The 25,501-nt window shown below is 43.2% G+C and overlaps 1 protein-coding gene and 1 non-coding gene across 3 annotated transcripts in view; one reads left to right on the top strand and one right to left on the bottom strand.

Annotated features, from left to right (window-relative positions):
• The window catches only part of ZMYM5 (zinc finger MYM-type containing 5), a 91,242-nt gene that overhangs the window by 6,700 nt on the left and 59,041 nt on the right, over nucleotides 1–25,501 (top strand). Inside the window, exons 2-9 of one of the 2 annotated variants that reach the window (XM_060129532.1) lie at nucleotides 1,583–1,646; nucleotides 3,884–3,919; nucleotides 4,061–4,422; nucleotides 5,126–5,640; nucleotides 19,805–19,878; nucleotides 19,968–20,160; nucleotides 21,140–21,300; nucleotides 23,075–23,205. In XM_060129532.1, coding sequence (XP_059985515.1) covers nucleotides 23,182–23,205 — 24 coding nt within the window. In that variant the 5' untranslated portion in view covers nucleotides 1,583–1,646; nucleotides 3,884–3,919; nucleotides 4,061–4,422; ... (3 more) ...; nucleotides 21,140–21,300; nucleotides 23,075–23,181. Of the gene's footprint in view, nucleotides 1–1,582; nucleotides 1,647–3,883; nucleotides 3,920–4,060; nucleotides 4,423–5,125; nucleotides 5,641–19,804; nucleotides 19,879–19,967; nucleotides 20,161–21,139; nucleotides 21,301–23,074; nucleotides 23,206–25,501 lie in introns of those variants that run through there. The other variant, XM_060129533.1, reaches the window with a different exon arrangement.
• On the bottom strand, nucleotides 9,062–9,168 carry LOC132509056 (U6 spliceosomal RNA). The gene has a single exon (XR_009536876.1). It is a non-coding gene; the product is annotated as a U6 spliceosomal RNA (small nuclear RNA).

Genomic DNA, 25,501 nt, shown 5'->3' with positions numbered 1-25,501 from the left:
CACAACGTACTTACTCCAAGTCCATAGGTTACACTAGGGTTCACTCTCGATGTTGTACATTCTGTGAGTTTTAACAAACACATGATAGCATGTACCCAACATTATACCATCATAAGAATGGTTTCCTGCCCTAAAAATCCTCTGTGTTCCACCTATGGAATTCCATCCCCGTAACTTGTGCCAATCCCTGACCTTTAGTGAAAAGGTCTATAGTTTTATATTTTCCAAAATGTCTTATACTTGGAATCATACTATGATTCCAAAGGCTGGGTAAACAGCCTTTTCAGATTGACTTTCTCCACTAAGCAGTAAGCATTTAACATTCCTTCATGGCTTTTTTGGCTTGACAGCTCACTTCTTTTTAGCGCTGAGTAATATTCCATTGTCTGGATGCACCACAGTTTATTTATCCATTCACCCACAGGAGGGCATCTTGGTTGCTTCCAAGTTTTTGGCATTTATGAATAAAGCTCCTGTAAACATCCATGTTCAGGTTTTTGTATGGACATATTTACAACTCATTTGGATAAATACCATGGATCAAAGTGAACTTTTGCATTTCCACTGGTAATGATGAGAGTTCCTGGTGTCTACATCTTCATCAGCATTCGGTGCTGTCAGTGTTTTGCAGTCTCACCACTTAATAGGTGTGTAGTGGTCTCTCCTTGCTATTTTACATTGTTAACATTTTGATGTATCAATATTTTTCCACAGAATGTTTTCAAATATTTATATCACCGATAAAAAATATATCTTATTAAAAGTGAAGAAGAGGGCTTCCCTGGTGGCGCAGTGGTTGGGAGTCCGCCTGCCAATGCAGGGGACGCGGGTTCGTGCCCCGGTCCGGGAAGATCCCACATGCCGCGGAGTGGATGGGCCCGTGAGCCATGGCCGCTGAGCCTGCGCGTCCGGAGCCTGTGCTCCGCAACGGGAGAGGCCACAACAGTGACAGGCCCGCGTACCGCAAAAAAAAAAAAAAAAAAAGTGAAGAAGAGATCCAGTAAAAAACTGGTGATATCTAGAAGAATAAAATCATCATTGAGGACTTCCCTAGTAGCGCAGTGGTTAAGAATCCGCCTGCCAATGCAGGCGACACAGGTTCGAGCCCTGGTCCGGGAAGATCCCACATGCTGCGGAGCAACTAAGCCCGTGCTCCACAACTACTAACTAGCCTGTGCCCTAGAGCCCGTGAGCCACAACTACTAAGCCGGCGCACCACAACTATTGAGCCTGCTCTCTAGAGCCCATGAGCCACAACTACTGAACCCACGTGCCACAACTACTGAAGCCTACATGCCTAGAGCCCATGCTCTGCAACAAGAGAAGCCACCGCAATGAGAAGCCCCTGCACCACAACTACAGAAAGCCCGCAAGCAGCAATGAAGACCTAAGGCAGCCAAAAATAAAAATAAATGAAGAAAAAAAACCTGTTTAAAAAAAATGGCCATTGAGAATAGAATCGTCATCTCTGTTTTGTTGTTGTCAGATTAGTAAAAAGATTTTAAGATGAGATGCATACGGTGGAGACTAATATGTAGCTACAGAAGACTTGCGCTTTGGCTTCCCTCTACCCCTAAAACAGAAATCATGTCCAAGGATCTATCCATGGAAAAGTGGGACCCAGAATGACTGCATACTCATGACAGGTAGCGAAATTTTTTAAAAAAGAAGAAGACATGCTTATTTTTTATGTGTGATGTGATATAAAACGGTTTGTGGGAAATACTTTTGAGACACCATATCTATGTCGATAAGAAACTAATTTTGAATTCAGTTGTCATTTTTCAAATGTAATAAATAAGAATTGTAATCAGGGTTAGAGTCATCAAGCATGATAAGACAGAAAAGTTTTATCAGCTAATGCTTAGTGGTACTGTATAGCACAGGAACTATATTCAATATCTTGTGATAAACCATAATGGAAAAGAATATGAAAAAGAAAATATATATGTGTAACTGAGTCACTTTGCTGTACAGCAGAAATTAACACAACATTGTAAATCAACTATACTTCAATAAAATGAAAAAAAAAAAACCCTAACGCTTAGTAGTAGTAACGCTTAGTAGTAACAAAAATCAGTCATGTTATTAGCATTGTGTGGAACTTTTAAGATTTTTAAAAATTAATTAATTTATTTATTATTTGGTTGCACCGTGTCTTAGTTGCCGCACGCGGGCTCCTTAGTTGTGGCATGAGAACTCTCAGTTGCAACATGTGTGTGGGATCTAGTTCCCTGACCAGGGATTGAATCTGGTCCCCCTGCATTGGGAGTGTGGACTCTTCTTATCCACTGAGCCACGAGGGAAGTCCCTCAGATCTTTGATGTTCATTCATTCCACAAATGTTAACTGAGTTATGCCAGATACTATGATAAGAGTTCAAGGGATAGAACAGTGAATAAGACAGATATAATCCCTAGCCTCATAGAGAGTATAGTCTACACTCGATTAGAAAGATCTGACAAACACTAAAATGAATGAAAATGAATATGAATAAAATAATTACAGTTGAGTGCTAGGAAGGAATTAAACAGAGCTTCTTAATAGGGAATATCAGTGGAGACCTGTGCTACTGATCGTGGGAGACCTTTCTGAGCAAGTAACATTTAAATTGAGATCTGCCCTAGGAGCAGCCATTAGAATAACAAGGGGAATATTGTTCTAGACTGCCGGCAAAGCAAGAATTAAACCCATCCTAAGAAGTGGAGATGAACAGGGTGGAGTGTAGCGGACCAAGGGAAGCAGTGACACCTCCTGAGCAGGCAGTGCCCAGTAAGAGCAGTTCAAGGAGGGTTTTGTAGGCCGTGCTGAGGAGTCTGAATTTTCTTTTCGTGCCTGGAGAAGCCATAAAGAGGATTTTTAAGTGAAAAAGTGATACAGTATGATGTGAATGTTAAGCAGATAACCCTGGCCACTTTGTGGAGGATGGCTCGAGGGCAGCAAGAGCAGAATTTGGGAAGCTGATTTGTGGTCTGGGCAAGAATTGATGCTGCTGGCCTCAGCAGGGAGGTAGAGCAGTCAGTAGGTTGCACTGAGACAGAAGGGTGCGGGGTACAAATGCACACTGAAAGTCACTTCTGAGACTTAGGAGGGACTTCCCTGGCGGTCCAGTGGTTAGGACTCCAGGCTGCCACTGTTGATCCTACAAGCCGCGCTGTGTGGCCAACAAAATTTAAAAAAAAAAAAACAAACAAACTTAGAAGCTAGTTTAAAGTTTAGACGCAAAGACTTTCTGATATTAAAGTGTTAGCAAATCTGATCAATTTTGTTCAAGAGGGCTTCCCTGGTGGCGCAGTGGTTGAGAGTCCGCCTGCCGATGCAGGGGAGACGGGTTCGTGCCCCGGTCCAGGAAGATCCCACATGCCGCGGAGCGGCTGGGCCCGTGAGCCATGGCCGCTGAGCCTGCGCGTCCGGAGCCTGTGCTCCGCGATGGGAGAGGCCACAACAGTGAGAGGCCCGCGTACCACAAAAAAAAAAAAAAAATTTTGTTCAAGAAAAGATGAGAAGATTCACACACACAAAAATCTATCTATCAAGAAGAGCAGCTGATAGGAGAACAAGAAAGTAATCCTAATTTGAATTGACTGGATTTTGGAAAGAAATATAGTCCAAACTTTTGTAAGTAAAACGTTATTGAGCGATCTACTTATGAGTGCTTTTTACTTTCTTTTTCCACAAACTTGGAAAAACAGCTGTTAGGAATACATTAATGCTTCTGAATACAAATAAATGACTGTTATTTGTAACTAATTTCAAAGCTGTCCAAGTTCTGTTTTTCCAATTTAATTATTTTCATATAATACCATAATAGTTCTTTATAATATTAGAAGTAATCTTGAAGCGTTTTTTCTTTCATTTTGTTCTTGTTTTATGTGTTTTTCAGTTAACCGAGCTGCCCTGGAGTCGCCCAGCTGCCCAGGTATCTATCTAACTATCTATCTATCTATCTATCTATCTATCTTTCTATCGTCGCCCACTGCCCAGGTGTATATACAGGATCACTCAGCTGCCCAGGTATCTATCTAACTATCTATGTATCTGTCTATCTATCGTCGCCCAGCTGCCCAGGTGTCCCGGAAAAAGACCTGGGCCAGCGGGACCTGACGGGCGTGCGGCAGGTCTTTGGGTGGCCAGTGGGGCAGGGCTCCCAGTCCCACCCTAGGACACACGGGCCCCCGCCTGCAAGGCGCAGCCCCCGCCGCAGGCCCCGCCGGACGTCCCCCCGCCGGCTGAGGAGGGGGCCGAGGGGCAGCCAGCAGACGCGATGTGGGAAGCGCGAGGCAGGCTGCGCAGCCCGAGGGCAGAGCGGCGGCCGCCGTGCAGGTGCGGGGGCGCGAAGCCGCGGACGAGGCCGGCCCCGGGGAGCTCGCGTCCCGCAGCCTGCTTCCCGGGCGCGGACCGGCTGCAGCAGCGGGGCCCGAGGTGACTGTGCAGCCTCGGCCCGTTTCGGAAACGTGCCGGTGGAGGGCGGGAGGCCGGGCTCGGGAGAGGGGCCTCCGGCTCTAGAGACCCTCGGCTGGCGCGCGCCGCGGGGCGGGAGCCCCTCTGGGGAGGCCCGGGGTCCGGGCCGCGGCCGGGGAGGGAGGCGGGGGCCGGCCGGGGGCGGGGTTGGGGGGAACGCGCTCCGCGGGGGCCGGTGGGGGGCCGGCCGGTGGGCGGTGGCTGCAGAGCCTCCTGGTGCCCGGGCCGGGGGCCGACCCGCGGTGAGCGGCTGGATATCAGGTGAGGGCGATGGACGGTACCATCCCCCGACCTCGGCCTGCTTGTTGAGCCCTCGATCCTCTCCCTCACGTCCCCTGCCCGGCGCTAGGTCATTGCCCACCCAGTCCTGCCCCCGGAGCTGCGGCCCCCGGGCCTGCTGCGCTGGGAGCGCCGTCAGGACGGTCTTTTGGGTCCGCCTTCCCGCAGGAGGGTAGAGAGTAGAAGGCCTTTCCGCGGCTCCAGGATCCGTCCAGGCGGTCCGGGGGTTGGCCGTCCTCTGGAGCCGGGGCGGAGGTGTGGGCAGAGTTCTGCTGTTCAGCCCAGGGACGTAACGAAGCGCTAGAAACTTCGTCTCATACCGAAAGACTTCGTTCAGGATCAGCCTGCAGGCCCGAGTGATACGTCTCGCCGCCCCTTTTCACAGGGATCACCGGGAGGAATGATCCTCCTCCTGGGTGTCTCGCAGGCCTCCCACGCCACCCATGGTGGACCACAGGACCCTTTGTCCCGTGCTGACACCTGTCCCTTCTTCCCTGCTTGGTGGCCACGGTGGATCCCCTCTGCCCTGGATGCTGTGAGTTTAATGCTGGCCGGGGAAGCAGAGGACGTGAGGGAAAGAAGCAGCCTCCTGGGGTCAGCTTTCTTGTTCTGCATCGTCCTGGTCTTAGTGGCCTGAACAGCACCCCATCTGTGAGAGCTCGAGGCACCTACAGAGCCGCGGGCCCCATCCCCTGGCCACTGGGTCGTACGCTGCGTGGTCCTTGGCGCCATCTTCCCTGTGGCCAAGCATCTTCTCTGACCACAACAACATGAAGCTGGAAGTCAACCACAGAAAAAGAAATGGGGAAAAAATCATTACATGGAGACTAAACAACATGCGACTAAAAAAACCCAGTGGATCAACGAGGAAATCAAAAAGAGAATTAAAAAATACCTTAAGTAAGAATTTCTATAAAATTCTACTTTTTATACATTAATTGAAGTGCATAGTACCTTGTGTCAGTTTAATCAAAGTTAGCAATGTAATTCATATTTCATTGATTAAAAAATGTCTAACACTTAGCTTTATGGGCCTAGAAATTTTTCAATGAAAACTTATTTACATATTTTTGTTGCAGAGCAATATCATAGGATGATTGCCAGCAGACTTTTAAGAACAAATATATATTACACTAGGATAAAATTCTGTGGGGGAAGTAGAAAGGAAATGAAGTTCAAGCGAGAAGAACGAATCATGTAAAATTTCCTACTACTGAAGAATTTCTTGTTCATGTACTTTTTAAATTTTTATTTATTTATTTATTTTGGTTGCGTTGGGTCTCCATTGCTGTGCGCGGGCTTGCTCTAGTCGCGGCGAGCAGGGGCTACTCTTCATTGTGGTGCGTGGGCTTCTCATTGCGGTGGCTTCTCTTGTTGCGGAGCATGGGCTCTAGAACACGCAAGCCTCAGTAGTTGTGGCATGCACACTCAGTAGTTGTGGCTCACGGACTCTAGGGAGCACGGGCTTCAGTAGTTGTAGCTCACGGGCTTAGCAGCTCCACGGCATGTGGGATCTTCCTGGACCAGGGCTCGAACCCGCGTCCCCTGCATTGGCAGGTGGATTCTTAACCACTGCACCACCAGGGAAGCCTGACAATACAGTATTTAGATGCCATTGAACACATTAATAAAAGTGATTTAAGATTTGTATTTTTAATGGACATATTTGCACTACACAGAAATTATGTTAGATGTCACGTTATATGTGTAAAAGGTTTTATAGTTCATCAAAATCTTTCTAGAAAGTATGTGAGCAAAAGTTTAAAGACTGTTGTTTGAAGGTCCAGCTGAAACATTACTTCCTCTGTCGAATTTCCCTTACCCTTTTCCCCTCCTCTTCCGCAGAACTTTGCTACAGCGAAGAAAATACTGTAACGTAGGTGGAAATATTTGTTGTCTACAGGTCTTCTCCCTGTTCTCTTGGGGGGCAGGAATGATAGGTTATTTATCTTTGTATTCCCATGCGCGTTGTAACTATAGATGCAGAACATATACTTACTAATTTATTTCTATTATATAGTTCATAAAAATTTTCCTAATATAGGGCGTGTCCTAGAGTTTAAAGTGGGAATAGGTTATAGCGTGTCTCTGGGGAAATATGCATTGTAATTCCCAAATGCACTGACAAAATGTCTGGTTCTACCTAGAGAAACTGAATTGAAACAAAGTAAATGGCCCCAAGCCATTTGCAATATAGTCCAGTGGGCCTCTCTTACAGAAACATCGGGAAAGCTAAGTGAAGATGTAAGAGTTATTTGGAACTAATTGGCTTAAGAAACAAAATCTTTTGTTGTTTTCAGAAAAAAATCTGGAGGCCAGTTAGTATTGCAAGTGGGGAATGGGGAGGAAGCTGGTGTGGTAGTGACCAGTGTGTAATGTAGTAAATATCAGATCGTGTAATAATCAGACGGTTGGAGAAAACTTAATGACTTTGTTTAAATAAACTAAGGGGACACGTTTGCTTTGAATCGCTTCCAAATTCTGAGTAGGTTAATAATTTTCTTCTCTCCATCACTACGTGGAAGAAAAAAGCTGCTTAACCATGGTGGCACCCGATTTTGGCTTACCATAAGGATGAACACTTTTTTTTTTTTTGAGCACGAAGCATGTGGGATCCACCAGGAATCGAACCCGCGTCCCCTGCATTGGAAGTGTGGAGTCTTAACCACTCGACCGCCAGGGAGGTCCCAAGGATGAACCCTATTTCACTTCTTTCTTTTACTTCTTTCTTTTCCTTCCTCCTCTTTTTTCTTTCTTTCCTTTAAAATTAGGTAAATTAGACATTAAGACATCAGTCGGAACCCTCTTCACAAATCTTTCAAGTCCAAATTATTAATAGAATAATATTCTGTATTTGATTCTATGCTTACACAGGTATGTTTACGTAAACATTTATACTCTTAAAATATAAAGTGGAATCGTATCATTTATCACTCTCACATTGGCTTTTTTAGTTAATGATATGGTACAGACATGTTCCAGATCAGTACAAATAGGTTCACCTAATCCTTTTTTTATATATATAAATTTATTTATTTATCTATTTATTTTTGGCTACATTGGATCTTTGTACGTGCTTTTCTCTCTAGTTGCAGCAGGGGCTACTTTTCGTTGCAGTGCTCGGGCTTCTCATTGTGGTGGCTTCTCTTGTTGCAGAGCACGGGCTCTAGGCGCACAGCCTCAGTAGTTGTGGCTCACGGGCTTTGTTGCTCCGCGGCATGTGGGATCCTCCTGGACCAGGGCTTGAACCCGTGTCCCCTGCACTGGCAGGCAAGTTCTTAAACACTGCGCCACCAGGGAAGCCCCCCCTAATCCTTTTTAATTGCTGCTTAGTAGTCTACAGTATTGCTATGTGGTACTGCCTTGGTTCCCTTATTTATAATTGTTAAAGGAAAAAACCATAGGCCCAAAATGGCATCACTTGTGCTAAAGCCAAGATTTAACACCTAATCTAATTACAGTTTCAACCTTCCCCAGAAATGTAATCTTAACCAACCAGTTTGGAATTTTCTGGTTGGCACCAATGAAATAATACCATCCTCACCCCCGCCCCTCCCCCCGCCCCCAACCAAGAGGAAGGAGAGGCAGTCTGCATGACAAAACCCTTGCCCAGTCCTTTATCCCAAAAAGTGATATCCTGGCCCCAAATAACCCTTTCTTTTCTTTTGCTAATGACTTACTTGCCCCACCCTCCAGCTTATAAAAACCTTCCATTCTGTACAGCTCTGCGGAGGGCCCTTCCATCTGCTAGAAGGGATGCTGCCTGCTTCGTGAATCTTTGAATAAAGCCAATTAGCTCTCCAAACTTAGGTGAATTTTGTTTTAAACACAAGTTAGGTGTGATGATAGTACTGTCCACATGGGGTTGTAATGAGAGTTGGAAGCTTTGATATACGTGAAGAACTTAGGAGAGGCACACGGGATATGAACTGCCTAAGTTTGGGAGAAATACCCTGTAGTTCCACCTCCTTCTTCATGGCTAATAGTAGATATTCTGCAATAAGTATATTCCCTAATTTGTAATTATTTATATATTAATTACTGCTTAGGGTATTTTCAATTTTTTTACAATCACAAATTTCGCTGCAGTAGGCATCCTGAAACAAAAATCTTACAATTTTTAACTTCTTACAATTTTCTGCTTCTTAAATAACAATAAAAACTGTTAAAAACCAATGCTGATGAAGTATGAGAAAAAGAGTTAATCTCAAGTACTAATAGTTGGAATACAAACTGGTAGATGAATACAAATATCTGTTAGAGGTAAAATTTGCATATACTATGATCTCATACTTTTTAAAAATTTTTTTTGAAAATTAAAAAAAATATGGAACGCTTCACAAATTTGCATGTCATCCTTGCACAGGAGCCATGCTAATCGTCTCTGTACCGTTCCAATTTTAGTACATGTGCTGCTGAAATGAGCAATGATCTCTCATTCTAACTTTAGGACTCTAATCTACAGAAACAGATATAGACTAATTTTCAAAAATTCAGATAGGTATTAGATTTTATGTACTAAATCAAATATTTATGAGAAAACTTTTTAAAGCTAATCCAAATGCATTTTTTCTTTTGTCAAAGCGGAATATTAACTTGGGTCATGTGGACAAAAAAATGTCCTATCAGTAAACAAAAGACGTTGTGGTCATAAAGCCCTCAGGGATGGCATCCCAACTCCCATCCCAAGGTGTGCCCTGAGGGGATTCAGGAGGGAGAAAACAGGATACTGGCCCTGGATAGTTAAGATGCATGTCAAAAGAATGGTTTCAGGGACGACTTCCCTGGTGATCCGGTGGGTAAGACCCCGAGCTGCCAATGCAAGGAGCCAGGTTGCATCCCTGGTTGGGGAACTAGATCTCGCACGCCACAACTAAGAGTACGCATGCTGCAACCAAGACCCGGTGCGGCCAAAATAAATAAATTAATTTATTAATTAAAACAATGGTTTCAGAGACTTAAAAGAATTAAAACCATTAAAAGAATGGTTTCCAGACTTCCCTGGTGGGCCAGTGGTTAGGACTCCGGGCTTCTACTGCTGGGGGCGAGGGTTTGATCACTGGCTGGGGAACTAAGATCCTATATGCTGCTCAGACAAAAAAAAAAAAAAAACCTTTTCTAGTACATCTGAGAAATTATAGCAATTAGTAGATTCTAGGAAAGAAACTGTAAACCTCTTACTTGACTGACTACTCATCAATGCTTTTTAAGTTCTTTCTCATCTTTTGAAAAAATTGAATGCCTTTTCTTCACTTAGAAAATCGCTTATCTGCAAAAATTAGCCTCTAACTAGTACAATCCATGATTAAATGAGCAGACAAGAATAAAATATTATATCTACCAAAACCACTAAATGTCCTAAGATCCGTGTGATGAGGTTATTTTATGGGAAAAATTACATATGATACAATCTGTTAATTCTGGAAAAGTCTGAAACACACCATCTTCATGATAAAGTTTACTCTTTAGAAAATAGCATTACAGAGAAGTTCTTCTATGTTATATCCTTTACACGTTGGACTTTGAGAATTAATTAAAAGGCGTAGAAGAGACACAGATTTTCAAAAACTTTATTGTTGCTGGCTAGAGAAGCCCTCATTCCATCCAATAAGTACAAATCATCCTTAGATGATTTGTGCTTGTTAGATTTCCTTAGAATTTCCTTAGAATTTTAAAGACTCTCTTGAAGCCCTCCTCATAATGTTTTTTGATTAGTGACATAGAAGCTGAAAAGGGTTACAGAGAGGTTAAAACCCTTGCCGTTCACATAGCTAATTGGTGTTTGCTAATAGTCATTTTTTATTTCAATGAAAAGGAACTCTAGAACAAACCGTCTAGACTTGTATACTATTTGATAACCCTTCCTAGGTCGTTCCTCTGTATCCTACATTAGGAAAATTGCAGCAGTTTACTGAGCAGCGACTCTGGCCCAGAGAATTGATGAGGAAAACCTCACTCTAGCAGCCATTATTTATGGCTGGGCTGGAAGCAGCGTGACTTTGGTCCCAGGGGTAAGAAACTTGATGTAGAAGGGATTTCACTTGACAGCTGAGGTGTCATTCCCTCCTCTGAGATGCTCTCTAACTACTGTGGGGAGATACTACAACCCCTGAGGAAATGAAGTAAGCTAGCATCTTGTTAACCAGGAGTGTCTCAAAATGGACAAAAATATTTTTCGTTGCAGAGATCAGCATTTGGGTGATCAGAAATTGACTGCAGTTGAACTTGCTGCTTTCTTGATGCAAAGGAGCTAGAAAAAGACAATAAATCATACCTGCGTTTCTGTTAAGATGGGGAACTAGCACAGGATGCTGGCTTCCCTCACCACTAAAATCAATTTTGGAAGAATTTTGTCATAAAAATTTTGTTAAAATATTACTGGGGTGGTCTTGGCACCCCTGTAAGTCACTTGACAGCACTGGGGAGGGCTTATTTCTGGGCTATGTATTCCACAGTTTATAGGTCTGTCTTTAAGCCAGTACCACCACAGCTTTAATTACTATAGTTTAGAGCAAGTTTTGAAATTAGGAGCTGTGAGTCCTCCAGCTTTCTTCTTTTTCAAGATGACTTTGGCTTTGGGGTCCCTGGAGAGTCCATATGAATTTCAGGATGGATTTTCTTTTTCTTTTCCTTTCTTTCTTTCTTTTTTTCTTTTTTTTGGCCGCGTGGCATGCAGGATCTTAGTTCCCCCACCGGGGGTCGAACCTGTACCCGCTGCAATGGAAGTGTAGCATCTTAACCACTGGACTGCCAGGGAGGTCCCAGGATGGATTTTCTATTTCTGCAAAATCATTGTTGGGATTTTGTTGGAGATTGCATCGAGCCTGTAGACCACTTTGGGTGATATTGTCATTAACAATATTAAGTCTTCCAGTGAACACAGGACATGTTTCCATTTATTTGGGTCTGCTTTATTTTCTCACAGCAATATTATGTAGTTTTCATTGTATGTCTTTCATCTCCTTGGTTAAGTTAATCCTAATTCCTTAGCATTGTATTCGTCTTTGATGCTCTTGTGAATGGAATTATGTTTCTTAATTTCCTTTTTTGGTTGCTTATTATTAGTGTATAGAAAAGTACTGATTTTTTTGTGTGATTTTGTGTCCTACTACTTTCCTGAATCAGTTTGTAAGCCTTGTTCCTGATTTGAGAGGAAAAGTTTTAAGTATGATGGGTTAAAACCCCATTTAGCTGTGGGGTTTTCATGAATGACTTTTATTATGTTGAGGTAGTTTCCTTCTACTCCTAGTTTATCAACTTTTTTTCTTTTTTGGCTGCACCAGGTCTTAGTTGCTGCATGTGCGATCTTTGTTGCGGAATGTGGCCTCTTTTAGTTGTGGCATGCAGGATCTAGTTCCCTGACCAGGGATCAAACCCGGGCCCCCTGCATTGGGAGCACAGAGTCTTAACCACTGGACCAACAGGGAAGTTATCTTGTCAACTATTTTTATCATAAAGAGATGTTGAATTTTGTCAAGTGCTTTTTCTATATCAGTTGAGATGATGGAGTGCTTTTTTCTCTTCATTCTTTTGATTTTAAGGTTTTAAAAACTTTGAATCCGAATTCAGTTTGCTACTATTGAGTATTTTTGCATCAATGTTCGTAAATGATATGGAGCTTTAGTTTTCTTTTCTTGTAGTGTCCTTGTCTGGCTTTGATAGCAGATTACGGTAGCCTCATAGAATGAATTAAGAAGTGTTTCCTTCTCTTCAATTTTTTGGAAGGATTTGATAAGGATCGATGTTATTTCTTCTTTAAATGTTTGGTGGACGGGCTTCCCTGGTGGCGCAGTGGTTAAGAATCTGCCTGCTAGCGCAGGGGACATGGGTGCGAGCCCTGGTCCGGGAAGATCCCACATGCAGTGGAGCAACTAAGCCTGTGTACCACAACTACTGAGCCTGTGCTCTAGAGCCCGCGAGCCACAACTACTGAAGCCCATGTGACACAACTACTGAAGCCCACGTGCCTAGAGCCTGTGCTCCACAACAAGAGAAGCCACCGCAAGGAGAAGCCTGCGCACCTCAACAAAGAGTAGCCCCCGCTCGCCGCAACTAGAGAAAACCCACGCACAGCAACAAAGACCCAACACAGCCAAAAAATAAATAAACAAGCAAACAAATAAATAAAATAAATCTATTTTTTAAAAAAATGTTTGACGGAAATCACCAGTAAAGACATCTGGTCCTGGGCTTTTTTTATTGCACGGTTTTTGATTACTGAGTCAATCACTCTGTTAGGAGATCTAATCAGATTTTCTATTTCTTCATGATTCAGTTGTCATAGATTGTGTATTTCTAGGAATTTATTCATTTCATCTAGGTTATCCACCTTGTTGGTGTACAATTGTTTGTACGATACTCTTATAATTCTTTTTAATTTCTTAAAATCAATAGTAACGTCCCCATTTCCATCTCTGATTTTAGTAGTTTGCCTTCTCCATTTTTAAAAAAAAATCTTATTGAATGAGATTTATTTGTTTATTTATTTATTTGGCTGCACCTCGAGGCACGTGGGATCTTAGTTCCCCAAACTTAGTTCCCCGACCAGGGATCAAACCCACCACATGCCCTGCATTGGAAGTATGGTGTCTTAACCACTAGATCACCAGGGAAGTCCCATGTCTTCTCTATTTTTTGATTAGTAAATTATCTAACCATTTGTCAAGTTTGTTGATCTTTTCAAAGAACCAACTTTTGGGTTTTTTGATTTCCCTGTTGTTTTTCTATTCTCTATTTCATTGATCTCTTCTCTAATCTTTGCTATGTCCTTCCTTCTGCTAAGTTTGGGGTTCGTTTGGTCTTCCTTTTCTAGTTACTTATGGCATATAATTAGCTTAGTGATTTCAGACCTCTGTTCGTTTTTACTATTAGTCATTTAGGGCTATAAGATTTCCTCTTAGCACTGCCTTTGCTGTATTCTATAAGGTTTGGTGTGTTGTGTCTTTATTTTTATTTGTCTCAATGTATATTCTAATTTCCCTTGTGAGTCCTTCTTTGACCCTTTGACCCTTTAAGAGTGTGGTGTTTCTTGTTTGTTTTTTATAAATTTATTTATTTATTTTTGGCTGCGTTGGGTCTTCGTTGCTGCACGCGGGCTTTCTCTAGTTGCGGTGAATGGGGGCTACTCTTTGTTGCGGTGCATGGGCTTCTCATTGCGGTGACTTCTCTTGTTGCAGAGCACAGGCTCTAGGCACGCGGGCTTTAGTAGTTGTGGCACGTGGGCTTCAGTAGTTGTGGCTCGCGGGCTCTAGAGCGCAGGCTCAGTAGTTGTGGCACACAGGCTTAGTTGTTCCACTGCATGTGGGATCTTCCCGGACCAGGGCTCAAACGCGTGTCCCCTGTGTTGGCAGGCGGACTCTCAACCACTGCACCACCAAGGAAGTCCCAAGAGTGTGGTGTTTAATTTCCACATATTTGTAATATTTTTTCTTTTTCTCTTTTGCTGCACCGCGTGGCTTGTGGGATCTTATTTCCCACCGCCCCACCCCCCCAGGGATTGAACCCCTGCCCCCTTCAGTGGAAGTGCAGAGTCCTAACTACTGGACCACCAGGGAATTTCCTCTAGTTTTCTTGATAGATGTGAAAGGTGGTATCTCATGTGGTTTTCATGTGCATTTCCCTAATAGTTAGTGATGTTGAGTGTCTTTCATGTGCTTGTTGGCGTTTGTACATCTTCTTTGTAGAAATGTCTATTCAAGTCCTTTGCCCATTTTTTAATTCGATTGTTTCCTTGTTGAATTTTAGGAGTTCTCTATATATTGCAGATTATAATCCCTTATCAGATATGTGATTTGCAAATATTTTCTCTCACTCTGTGGGTTGCCTTTTTACTCTGTTGATAGAGTCCTTTGATGTGCAAAAGCTTACATTTTTATGAAGTTTGATTTGTCTATGTTTTCTTTTGTTGCCTGTGCCTTTGGTGTCATGTACAAGAAATCACTGCCAAATTCAAGGTCATAAATATTTAGCCCTATGTTTTTTTTCTAACAGATTTATAATTTTGTCTCTTACATTTAAGTCTTTGATCCTCTTTGAGTCAAACTTCGTATATGGTATTAGGTAAGGATCCAACTTCATTCTTTTGCATGTGACTATCTGGTTTTGCCACCACCGTTTGTTGAAGACTGGAAGATGAAAACTTCTTTCCATTTGTTTGTGTCTTTTTAAATTTTTTCAGCAATGTTGTGTAGTTTTCAGTGTAAATGTCTTTTACCTCCTTGGTCAAATTTATTCCTAAGTATTTTATTATTTTTTATGATCTTGTAAATGAACTGATTTCTTAATTTCTTTTTCAGATTGTTCTTTTATTTATTTATTTTTTTTTTGGCCATGCTGGTGTGAGGATCTTAGTTCCCCAACCAGGGATCAAACTGGTTGCAATGGAAGCATGGAGTCCTAGCCACTGGACTGCCGGGGAATTCCCTGCTCAGTTTTAATGTTTAGAAATGCAATTGATTTTTGTGTGTTGATTTTGTATCTTGAAATTTTACTGAATTAGCCTTAACAGTTGTTTTTTCCCCCCATGGAATCTTTAGGGCTTATTTCTTATAAAATTTTGTTATCTATGAACAAAGATTGTTTTACTTCTTCTTTTGCAGTCTGGATGCCTTTTTTTTCTTTTTCTTGCCTCCAATACTATGCTGAATAAAAGTGGGGGAAATGGAATCCTCATCTTATTTTTGTTCTTAGGGAAAAAGCTTTAAATTTTTCACCATTGAGTTGTTGATTTTTCATATATGGGCTTTATTATTTTAAGATAGTTTCCTTCTGTTCTTAGTATATATTGTGTTTTTATCATGAAAAGCTGCTAATTTTGCCAGATGCTTTTTTGGCATCATTTGAGATTATCATGTGTTTTTTTTCTTTTTTCCCTTCATTCTGTTAATAGAGTATATTACATTGATCAATTTTTGTATATTGGAACTTCCTTGCATTCCAGGAATAAATCCCACTTGCTCATCGTGTATGATCCTGTTTTTTTTGTTGTTTTTTTTTTGTTTTTTTTGGCCACGCAGTGTAACATATGGGATCTTTGTTCCCTGAACTCATACCCTCAGCAGTGAAAGTGCAGAGTCCTAACCACTGGGCTGCCAGGGAATTCCCTATAATCCTTTTAATATACTGCTGGATTCAGTTTCGAATGACTTTCAGGAAGGGCGCCATTCCCTATTCAATGGGAAAAGGACTGCCTTTTCAATAAATGATGATGTCAAAACTGGATGTCAACATGAAAAAGAATGAAGTTGGATTCTTTTTTCTTTTATTATTATTTTTTATTTTATGTGGTTAAAAAACACCATCATTGGGCTTCCCTGGTGGCGCAGTGGTTGGGAGTCCACCTGCCGATGCAGGGGACATGGGTTCGTGCCCCGGTCTGGGAAGATCCCACATGCCGCAGAGTGGCTAGGCCCATGAGCCATGGCCGCTGAGCCTGTGTGTCCGGAGCCTGTGCTCCGCAACGGGAGAGGCCACAACAGTGAGAGGCCCATGTACAGAAAAAAAAAAAAAAAAAAACCATCATAACCATTTAAAAAATATATGCTACAATAGTGTTAACTATATGCACATTTTCTGCAGCAGATCTCTAGAACTTTTTCATCTTGCAAAACTGAAACTGTATGTATTGAACAATTTTCTTTTTCCCTCTCTTCAAACTCACTGACAACCATGATTCTACTTTCTGTTCCTAACATTGTGACTATTCTAGGTACCTCATATAAGTGGAATCATATAGTATTTGTCTTTTGTGACTTGCTTATTTCACTGAGCATAATGTCCTCAAGTCATCCATATTGTAACATGTGACAAGATTTCCTTTTTTTAAGGCTGAATGATATTTCATTGTATGTATACACAGTACAACATTTTGTTTATCCAGTCATCCACTGGTGGACCTTTGTGTTGCCTCCATCTCTTGGCTATTGTGAATAATGCTGCTATGTTTTCTTTTTTTTTGGCTGTGTTGGGTCTTCGTTGCTGCACACGGGCTTTCTCTAGTTGTGGTGAGCGGGGACTACTCTTCATTGCAGTGTGTGGGCTTCTCATTGCTGTGGCTTCTCTTGTTGCAGAGCACGGGCTCTAGGCACGTGGGCTTCAGTAGTTGTGGCATGTGGGCTCAGTAGTTGTGGCTCATGGGCTCAGTAGTTGTGGCTCACAGGCTCAGTAGTTGTGGCTCTCGGGCTCTAGAACGCAGACTCAGTAGTTGTGGTGCACAGGTTTAGTTGCTCCATGGCATGTGGGATCTTCCCGGACCAGGGATTGAACCTGTGTCCCCTGCACTGGCAGGCAGACTCTCAACCACTATGCCACCAGGGAAGTCCCAATGCTGCTATGTTTTCAATTGTTTTGGATTTATACCCTGAAGTGGGATTGCTGGATCACACACTAATTAAATTTTTAATTTTTTTTTTTTTTTTTTTTTTTTTTTTTTTTGCGGTACGCGGGCCTGTCACTGTTGTGGCCTCTCCCGTTGCGGAGCACAGGCTCCGGACGCGCAGGCTCAGCGGCCATGGCCCACGGGCCCAGCTGCTCCGCGGCACGTGGGATCCTCCCGGACCGGGGCACGAACCCGTGTCCCCTGCATCGGCAGGCGGACTCTCAACCACTGCGCCACGAGGGAAGCCCGTAAATTTTTAATTTTTTGAGGATCCTCCATACTGTTTTCCATAGTGGCTGCACTGTTTTACATTCCCAAAAATATTGCATGAGAGTTCCAAATTTATTTATTTATTTGTTATATTAAGAGCACTTAACACGAGATCTACTCTCTTAAATTTTAAAGTTACACTATATTATTGTGAAGTTCTATATATTCCTTATCAGATATATGGTTTGCAAATATTTTCTCCCGTTATGTAAATTGCCTTTCACTCTGTTGATTGTTTCCTCTGCTATGCAGAAGTTTTTAAGTTTGAAGTGGTCTCATTTTTCTATTTTTGCTTCTGTTGCCTGTGCTTTTGGTGTCATGTCCAAGAAATCATTGCCAAATCAAATACCATGAAGTTTTCCCCTGTTTTCTTCTAGGAGTTTTATATGTTTGAGGTCTTACATTTAGGTCTTTAATCCATTTTGAATTAATTTTTGTATATGGGGTAAGGTAAGGGTCCAGCTTCTTTCTTTCACATGTTGATATCCAGTTTTTCCAATACCATTTGTTGAAGAGACTGTTAAAAGATAAACTGAGGCATATTAAAATTTTTAAAGAGTTTATTTGACCAAAAATCGATTCAAATTTGGCAGCATCCAATCTGGCAGATAGAAAGGAGTTTCAAGAAGCTGTACAGAAGGGGACTTCCCAGGTGATCCAGTGATTAAGACTCTGTGCTCCCAGTGCAGGGGGCCCGGGTTCAATCCCTGGTCAGGGAACTAGATCCTGGATGCCGCAACTAAGAGTCTGCATCCACAACTAAAGATCCCACCTGCCGCAACTAGGACGCAGCACAGCCAAATAAATAAATAAATATATTTTTTAAATCTCTGGTGGTTAAGCGGTTAGGACTCCACACTCCCACTGCCAAGGGCCCAGGTTTAATCCCTGGTCAGGGAACTAAAATCCCACAAGCCACAAATTGCGGCAAAAAAAAAAAAAAAAGCTGCACAAAATGAAAGGCTTTTGTATAACTGATTCACTTTGTTATAAAGCAGAAACTAACACACCATTGTAAAGCAACTATACCCCAATAAAGATGTTAAAAAAAAAAATGAAAGGCTTTTATAGGCAGAAGGGAGCAGGAACAGGGAAATTATATGAGGCAAAACTGCAAAAATCATGTTGGTTATTACAAAGTTACTTTCCTTTAGGGGATGGAAGGGGTCCATAAGGCAGATTACTTAACTAGTAATAATCTAAGTAAGACAACTAAAACTATAATTAAGTGTCAGTTTTGTGACATGGGCTTAGCATAAGCAACTACATTTTGGACCCTTGCACTGTTATCAAAGACCATTTGACCATGTACTTGAGGGTTCTTTTCTGGGTTCTCTATTCATTCCATTGGTCTACAAGTCTGTGTTTATGTCAGGACCACACTGTTTTGATGACTGTAGCTTTGTGGCATGTTTTGAAATCAGGACATATGATACCTCCACTTCTTTTTCTTTTGAAGTTGGATTCTTACTTTACACCGTATATAAAAATTAACTTGAAATGGATCAAAGACCTCTGATGAAGTGCTAAAACTATAAAACACTTAGAATAAAACATAGGGGGATAGCTTCATGACATTGGATTTGGCAATTATTTCTTGGATATGGCACCAAAAACACAGGTAACAGAAACAAAAATAGACAATAGGACTATATCAAAATTAAAAACAGCAAAGGAAACAAGCAACAAAAAAAAAAGGGAAAAAGAAACAATCAACAGAGTGAAAAGTCAACCTATGGAATGGGAGAAAATATTTATAAACCATGTATCTGTTAAGGGATTCATAGCCAGAATATATAAAGAGCTCCTTCACAATAATGTATTGTACACTTACAAATGTGATCAAGACCCCTGTGAACTAAACTCTGACATAGGGCTGGAGAGTTGATATCCTCCGAGGTAGGACAGTGAAGGTCTAATTGCCAGCTTTGCCAGCTGAGAGCAAACTGCTCCTGGTGGGCCTTATGGACAGGGACGTGTTCTTTCTCACCCCTAAGCTCTCACTCCACAAGTCCGGGAACCAGTAAAGGGGTACAGCCAGCTGCTGTCTATTCCAATTATGCATTGTGGAACTGGGAGAAAAACACAAGATGTGTTTGGGGACCCATGGGGCTCACCCACGGGGCTCACTGTGTGAAAGACGTGAGCTAAACCTCCATTGATCACCTGACCTCCACAAGCCCCTACTCTGACTGGGGGGCCACAGGGACATGGGTTCTCCTGAAATCAGTGTCCATTCAGAGCCAGTGTCCAGTAGTCCCTGAAAAGTCTGATCATTTCCTTTTCCCTAAAGCACAGTGAACCTGGTAAAAGGCCATCGGTGCCTTTGGTGAAGGCTGGGAGGAAGATTAACAGCATGAATTTCAGGCAGTGACCTGGGAACCTTGCTCTGAGGACCTGTTCTCTTGTTCATTCAAGGGCCCTGAGCCTGTAAACTAGCTCAAGTGTGGGAACTGATTGACGGGCCATGACGCCCTGATTTTCTGATTCAGGTGAGACTTCTATTCAACTGACCTAGAAATTTTCTGATTCTACACATAAAGTAAGGACGCAATAGTCTTCCTATCTATCTTATTTGTAGGAACACCATCAACTAGCCTTTGGCAGTGGGCCCCTCCCACCTGGGATCCAGTTATTCCCTGGCATTTCGGTTTCCCAAAGCATGACTGCAGTTCCCACTGGAAGGTCCGGCCGACAGAGAAGAGTGACCACGGAGCTCTTCAAGGGTGACAGCTCTCCCCTCACAAATGTATTTCTTCCAGTATTAGTGAAAGGTAGGTGTTCTGGACCTTCCCAGTGCTGGTGAGTACGTCTTAAAAGACAAATCCACTCTTAACATTTGAATCTCCCTAAGCCTTTGTCTCCCTGCCTCTTCATTAAACCAAGGCAGTTCTGCTATTTCCAGCTCACGATTCGGGCAACTTTTGGTCCACGTTTCAGCCAACCAACCAGATAGCGTTTTCCAACTCCGAGGCGGCAACGTTCAGTGTAGATTCTCTGCTTCGTGCACTCGAATCAATAAATTAGCCTGATCTGGACTCACATTCCCTCCACCGTTCTCCCAGCCTCTCAGTATCCGTCCCCACCCTTCCCCCAGACTCCTGGCTGTAAAATTAGAGACTCAAGGAGTTCTTTGGAGTGCAGTGCACCTCCTCAGGGGCCACACTTCGTACCCCCCCTTTAGCTACCCGTTGGTACATGACTAGCGAGTCACGGGGCTAAGGTGGCGAGGCGATGGCTCCTGAGGAGAACCCCCTGTGAACTGCCTCAGGCCAGGCAGGGGCAAAGAGCCCGACTCCACCAGGGAAGGGGATGGGGGCCGGGGGGCTACTTCCACGGGGTGTGGGGCTCTCCACCTGTCAAAAAGACTCATCAGAACTCGGGGCTCAGTGTCTCCACCTTCCCCAGGGTCTTCCCACCCCCCCGTTCCACCTCGCAGAATCCCATGCTCGCAAAGCAGCACCCTCACCTCCACAGCAAACACTGTGCGACTGGCAGTTCAGCTTGCCTTGTGCTTCACTGTAAGTCACAGGAGGAGACTGTGCTTTTTTGTTTTCAGCCACTTCAGCCCTGGCGCTACAAGAGATAAGGGTCTCCTCCAGGGAAGACACAGCCACCTTCGGCTCATTATACAACACTTGAGCTGGGAGTCTGAGTACCTGAGCTCACCCTTTTCTTCCACTACTTTGTCCAGCAACTAGTCGATCTCATTATGTTCATTAGTTTTTCCACAATGCTTGCAAATATTTACAGTAGCCAGGACATGGAAGCAACCTAAATGTCCATCAACAGAGGGATGGGTAAAGAAGATGTGGCACATCTATACAGTGGAATATTACTCAGCCATGAAAAAGAACGAAACTATGCCATTTGCAGCAGCATGGATGGACCTAGAGATTGTCATACAGAGTGAAGTAAGTCAGACAGAGAAAAACGAATATCATATAACATTGCTTATTTGTGGAATCTAGGAAAATGATACGAATGAACTTACTTGCAAAGCAGAAACAGAGTCACAGATGTCGGAAACAAACTTACAGTTACCAAGGAGGGAAGGGAGGTGGGATGAACTGGGAGATTGGGATTGACATGTACACACTGCTATGTGTAAAATAGATAAGTAATGAGAACCTACTGCATAGCGTAGGGGACTCTACTCAGTGCTCTGTGGTGACCTAGAAGGGAAGGACATCCAAACTAGAGTGGATATATGTGTACCTATAACTGATTCACTTTGCTGCACAGCAGAAAGTAGCACAACATTGTAGAGCAACTTTACTCAATATCAATTAATACAAAATAAAAGAGATTGCAGAGGAAGAGAATGCTCACAAATATCATATACACAGTCATCTGCCTCCTTGCTTCTCACAGGCGATCTGTTAGGAGTATCCAATGGATATATTTTGTGCGTCTCGATCGCCAGGTCACACCATGGACCATTGGTAAACTGTTTACTACTGGAACTAGAGTCATTAGCGTCTTTATATAATTAGATTAGGGGCCAATTCTAGAAACTGCAGACCAATTCAGAAAACTCATCTTTAATACTCTGCTCCTCTAGAGCCACTCTTGGCACCAAAATCTATTAGTCAGGGTTCTCCAGAGAAACAGAACCAATAGGGTAGGTGGAGAGAAACAGAGACCGAGAGACCTTAAGGAATTGGCTCCGTGACTGTCTGCACTCAGCAAGCTGGCAGCCAGAGACAGCCGACAGGACAGCTGCAGCTGTGTCCCAAGGCTTGAGAAGAGGGGAGGTCATGCTCTAAATCTAGTCCAAATCCTGTGGCCTGGGAACAGAGAGATGGTGTAAGTTGCATTCTGAGTCCTGGTCCCAAGACAGGTGAGGACCAGCATCCCAGGCTGAAGACAGTCAGGCAGAGATGGAACACTCCCTCGCTCGGCCTCTGTATTTTCGCCGGGCCTTCAGTGCCTTGACTGAGACCCCGCTTCACTGGGGGCAGGGCACCTTCACTGGTGACGGGGGCTATATCTGCTGTACTCAGACTGCCGGTTCCAATACCAACCTTGTCGAGAAACACCCTTCAAGACACACTCAGAATAATGTGTAACCAAATATCTGGGCACCCCATAATCCAGAGAAGCTGGTATGTTAAATTAGCCATCACAGCCTAGTTTCCACTCCTCCAACCCTTCCGTGATGTTAAAAGCACCTAGTTCCTAGTACTGAATCCTGTATCAGTGAGCGTCCTCATAAGACATTCAGTAACTGGATGACGTTTTAATAAAAGTACTATTTTAAAGGATGAAGGGAAACTACAAGGTGGAGGGAAACCACAGAGGAGAATGTCATGTAGAGCCAGGGACTGAGTGTGCCCTGAGGACGCCAGCGGGGTGGTACCCGACCCGGAGGGAGAAAGCTGAACGAGAGGCTTCGAGGTGGAACTGTGGCCTTTGGTCAAGGGACTCAGCTGAACCACAGTGACCCCACGGGGATGTTTCCACTTCACTTTCCTTCCTCCCTAGTGTTGTCAAGTTTAGCAAACAGAAAAAAAGACACCTAGCTCATTTTGAGTTTCAGTTAAACAACGAATGATATTTTAGCATAAATGTGTTCCAAACCTTGCCTGGTGCATACTTACACTAAAAAATTTTTCATTGCTTATCTGAAATCCAAGTTTAACTGGACATCCATATCTTATCTAGCAACATTATTCTTCCCTCCAGTTTCCTTCCAGACTCAACTGGAGGTCAGAAGGCACAGGAGCCTGTGTGGTGTGGTCCATGCACGTGCACCTTCGCAGATCAGAGGGCAAGATGGAAGAAAGTGGAGAATGGGTGTGGGGAGACAAATACACGTAGGTAACAATCCTCTCCTGATTAGAATACCTGAAGGGCACCTGTTGTCTGCATCAAACTCTGAATAATAAACCCTTTATTAGGTTGAGAAACTTTCTTTTTTTTTTAGGCCTTTATTTTTCCATGGCAGCTTTAGGTTTACAGCAAAATTAAGAGGAAGGCACAGAGAGTTCCCATAGACCCGCCCCCGCCACGTGTATCATCCACGGATACCAACATTTCCCACTGTAGGGATACATTTGTTACGGTTGATGAACCTACATTGACACGTCATAATCACCCTAAACCCATAGTTTACTGTAGGGTTCATTCTTGGAGTTGTACGTTCTATGGGTTTATAAACATGTATAATTATAGTATCACACAGAGTATTTTCACTGCCCTAAAAGTCTTCTGTGCTCTGGTTATTCATCCCTCTCCCCACACAACCCCTGGCAACCACTGATCTTTTCGTTTTGTTGTCTCCGTAGCCTTGCCTTTTTCAGAATGTCATAATGGTGGAATCATATTGCATGAAGCCTTCTCAGATTGGGTGCTTTCTCTTCATAACTTACATTTAAGTTTCCTCCATGCCTTTTCATGACATCATAGCTCGTTTTTCACACTAATATTACACTGTCTGGATGCACCACAGTTTATTCATCCACTCACCTACTGAAGGACATGTTAGTTGTTTCAAGTTTGGCAATTATGAAGGAAGCTGCTATAAACATCTGTGTGCAGGTTTTTGCATGGACGTAAGTTTTCAGCTCATTTGGGTCATTACCAAGGAGCATGGTTACTGGATCATATGGTAAGAGTAAGTTTAGTTTTTTAGAAACTGCCGAACTGTCTTCCAAAGTGGCTGCACTGGGGCTTCCCTGGTGGCGCAGTGGTTGAGAATCCTCCTGCCAATGCAGGGGACACAGGTTCGAGCCCTGGTCCGGGAAGATCCCACATGCTGCGGAGCAACTAAGCCCGTGCGCCACAACTGCTGAAGCCCGCGCACCACAACTACTGGAGCCCACATGCTTAGAGCCCGTGCTCCACAACAGGAGAAGACACCACAGTGAGAAGCCCGTGCACCACAATGAAGAGTAGCCCCCGCTCGCCGGAACTATGGAAAGCCCGCGCGCAGCAACAAAGACCCAACACAGCCAAAAATAAGTAAATAAATAAATTTATTTAAAAAAAAAAAGTGGCTGCACCATTGTGCGTTCCAACCAGCAGTGAGTGAGAGTTCCTGCTGTTCCACACCCTCCAGCATTTGGTGTTGTCAGTGTTCCAGATTTTGGCCATTCTAGTAGGGGTGGTATCGTATTGCTATTTTTATTTGCATTCCCATAATGACATATAATGTGGAGCATCTTCTCATATGCTTATTTGCCATCTGAATATCTTCTTTGATGAGGTGTCTGTTAAGGTCTTTGGCCCATTTTTTAAATCAGGTTGTGTGTTTTCTTTCTCTTTTAAAAAAATACTTTATTTATTTATTTTTGGTTGCGTCGGGTCTTAGTTGCAGCACGTGGGCTCTTCCTTGTGGCGCATGGACTTCTCTTTAGTTGTGGCTCACAGGCTCAGTAGTTGTGGTGCTCAGGCTTAGTTTCCCTGCAGCATGTGGGATCTTAGTTCCTTGACCAGGGCTTGAACCTGGGTCCCCTGCATTGGAAGGCAGATTCTTAACCACTGGACCACCAGGGAAGTCCCTTTATTTATTTATTTATTTATTATTACTATTATATTTTATAATTTTATTTTATTTTTGGCTGCATTGGGTCTTTGTTGCTACACGTGGGGGCTACTCTTCGTTGTGGTGCGCGGGCTTCTCCTTGTGGTGGCGTCTCTTGTTGTGGAGCACAGGCTCTAGGTGTGCAGGCTTCAGTAGTTGTGGCTCGCAGGCTCTAGAGTGCAGGCTCAGTAGTTGTGACACATGGGCTTAGTTGCTCTGTGGCATGTGGGCTCTTCTCAGACCAGGGATTGAACCTGTGTCCCTTGCATTGGAAGGTGGATTCTTAACCAATGGACCACAAGGGAAGTCCCCCCCCCTTTTTTTTTTTAAATATAGTTGATTTACAATGTGTCAGATAGGTTGTGTGTTTTCTTATTGTTCTGTTTTGAAGAGTCCTTTGTACATCTTGGCTAACAGTCCTTTATGAGACACACCTTTTGCAAATATTTTCTCCCAGTCTGTGGCTTGTCTTCTTATTCTCCTGCCACTGTCTTTCCCAGAGCACAAGTTTTTCATTTTAATGGAATCCACTTTATCTTTGATGTCTCTCAAGGACGGTGCCTCTGGTGTTATATCTAAAGAGTCAT

Source organism: Lagenorhynchus albirostris, chromosome 18, assembly GCF_949774975.1.
Source record: "Lagenorhynchus albirostris chromosome 18, mLagAlb1.1, whole genome shotgun sequence".
Taxonomy (NCBI): Eukaryota; Metazoa; Chordata; class Mammalia; order Artiodactyla; family Delphinidae; genus Lagenorhynchus; species Lagenorhynchus albirostris.
Note: the sequence above shows the minus strand (reverse complement) of the source record. Positions and strands in the feature narration are given on the sequence as shown.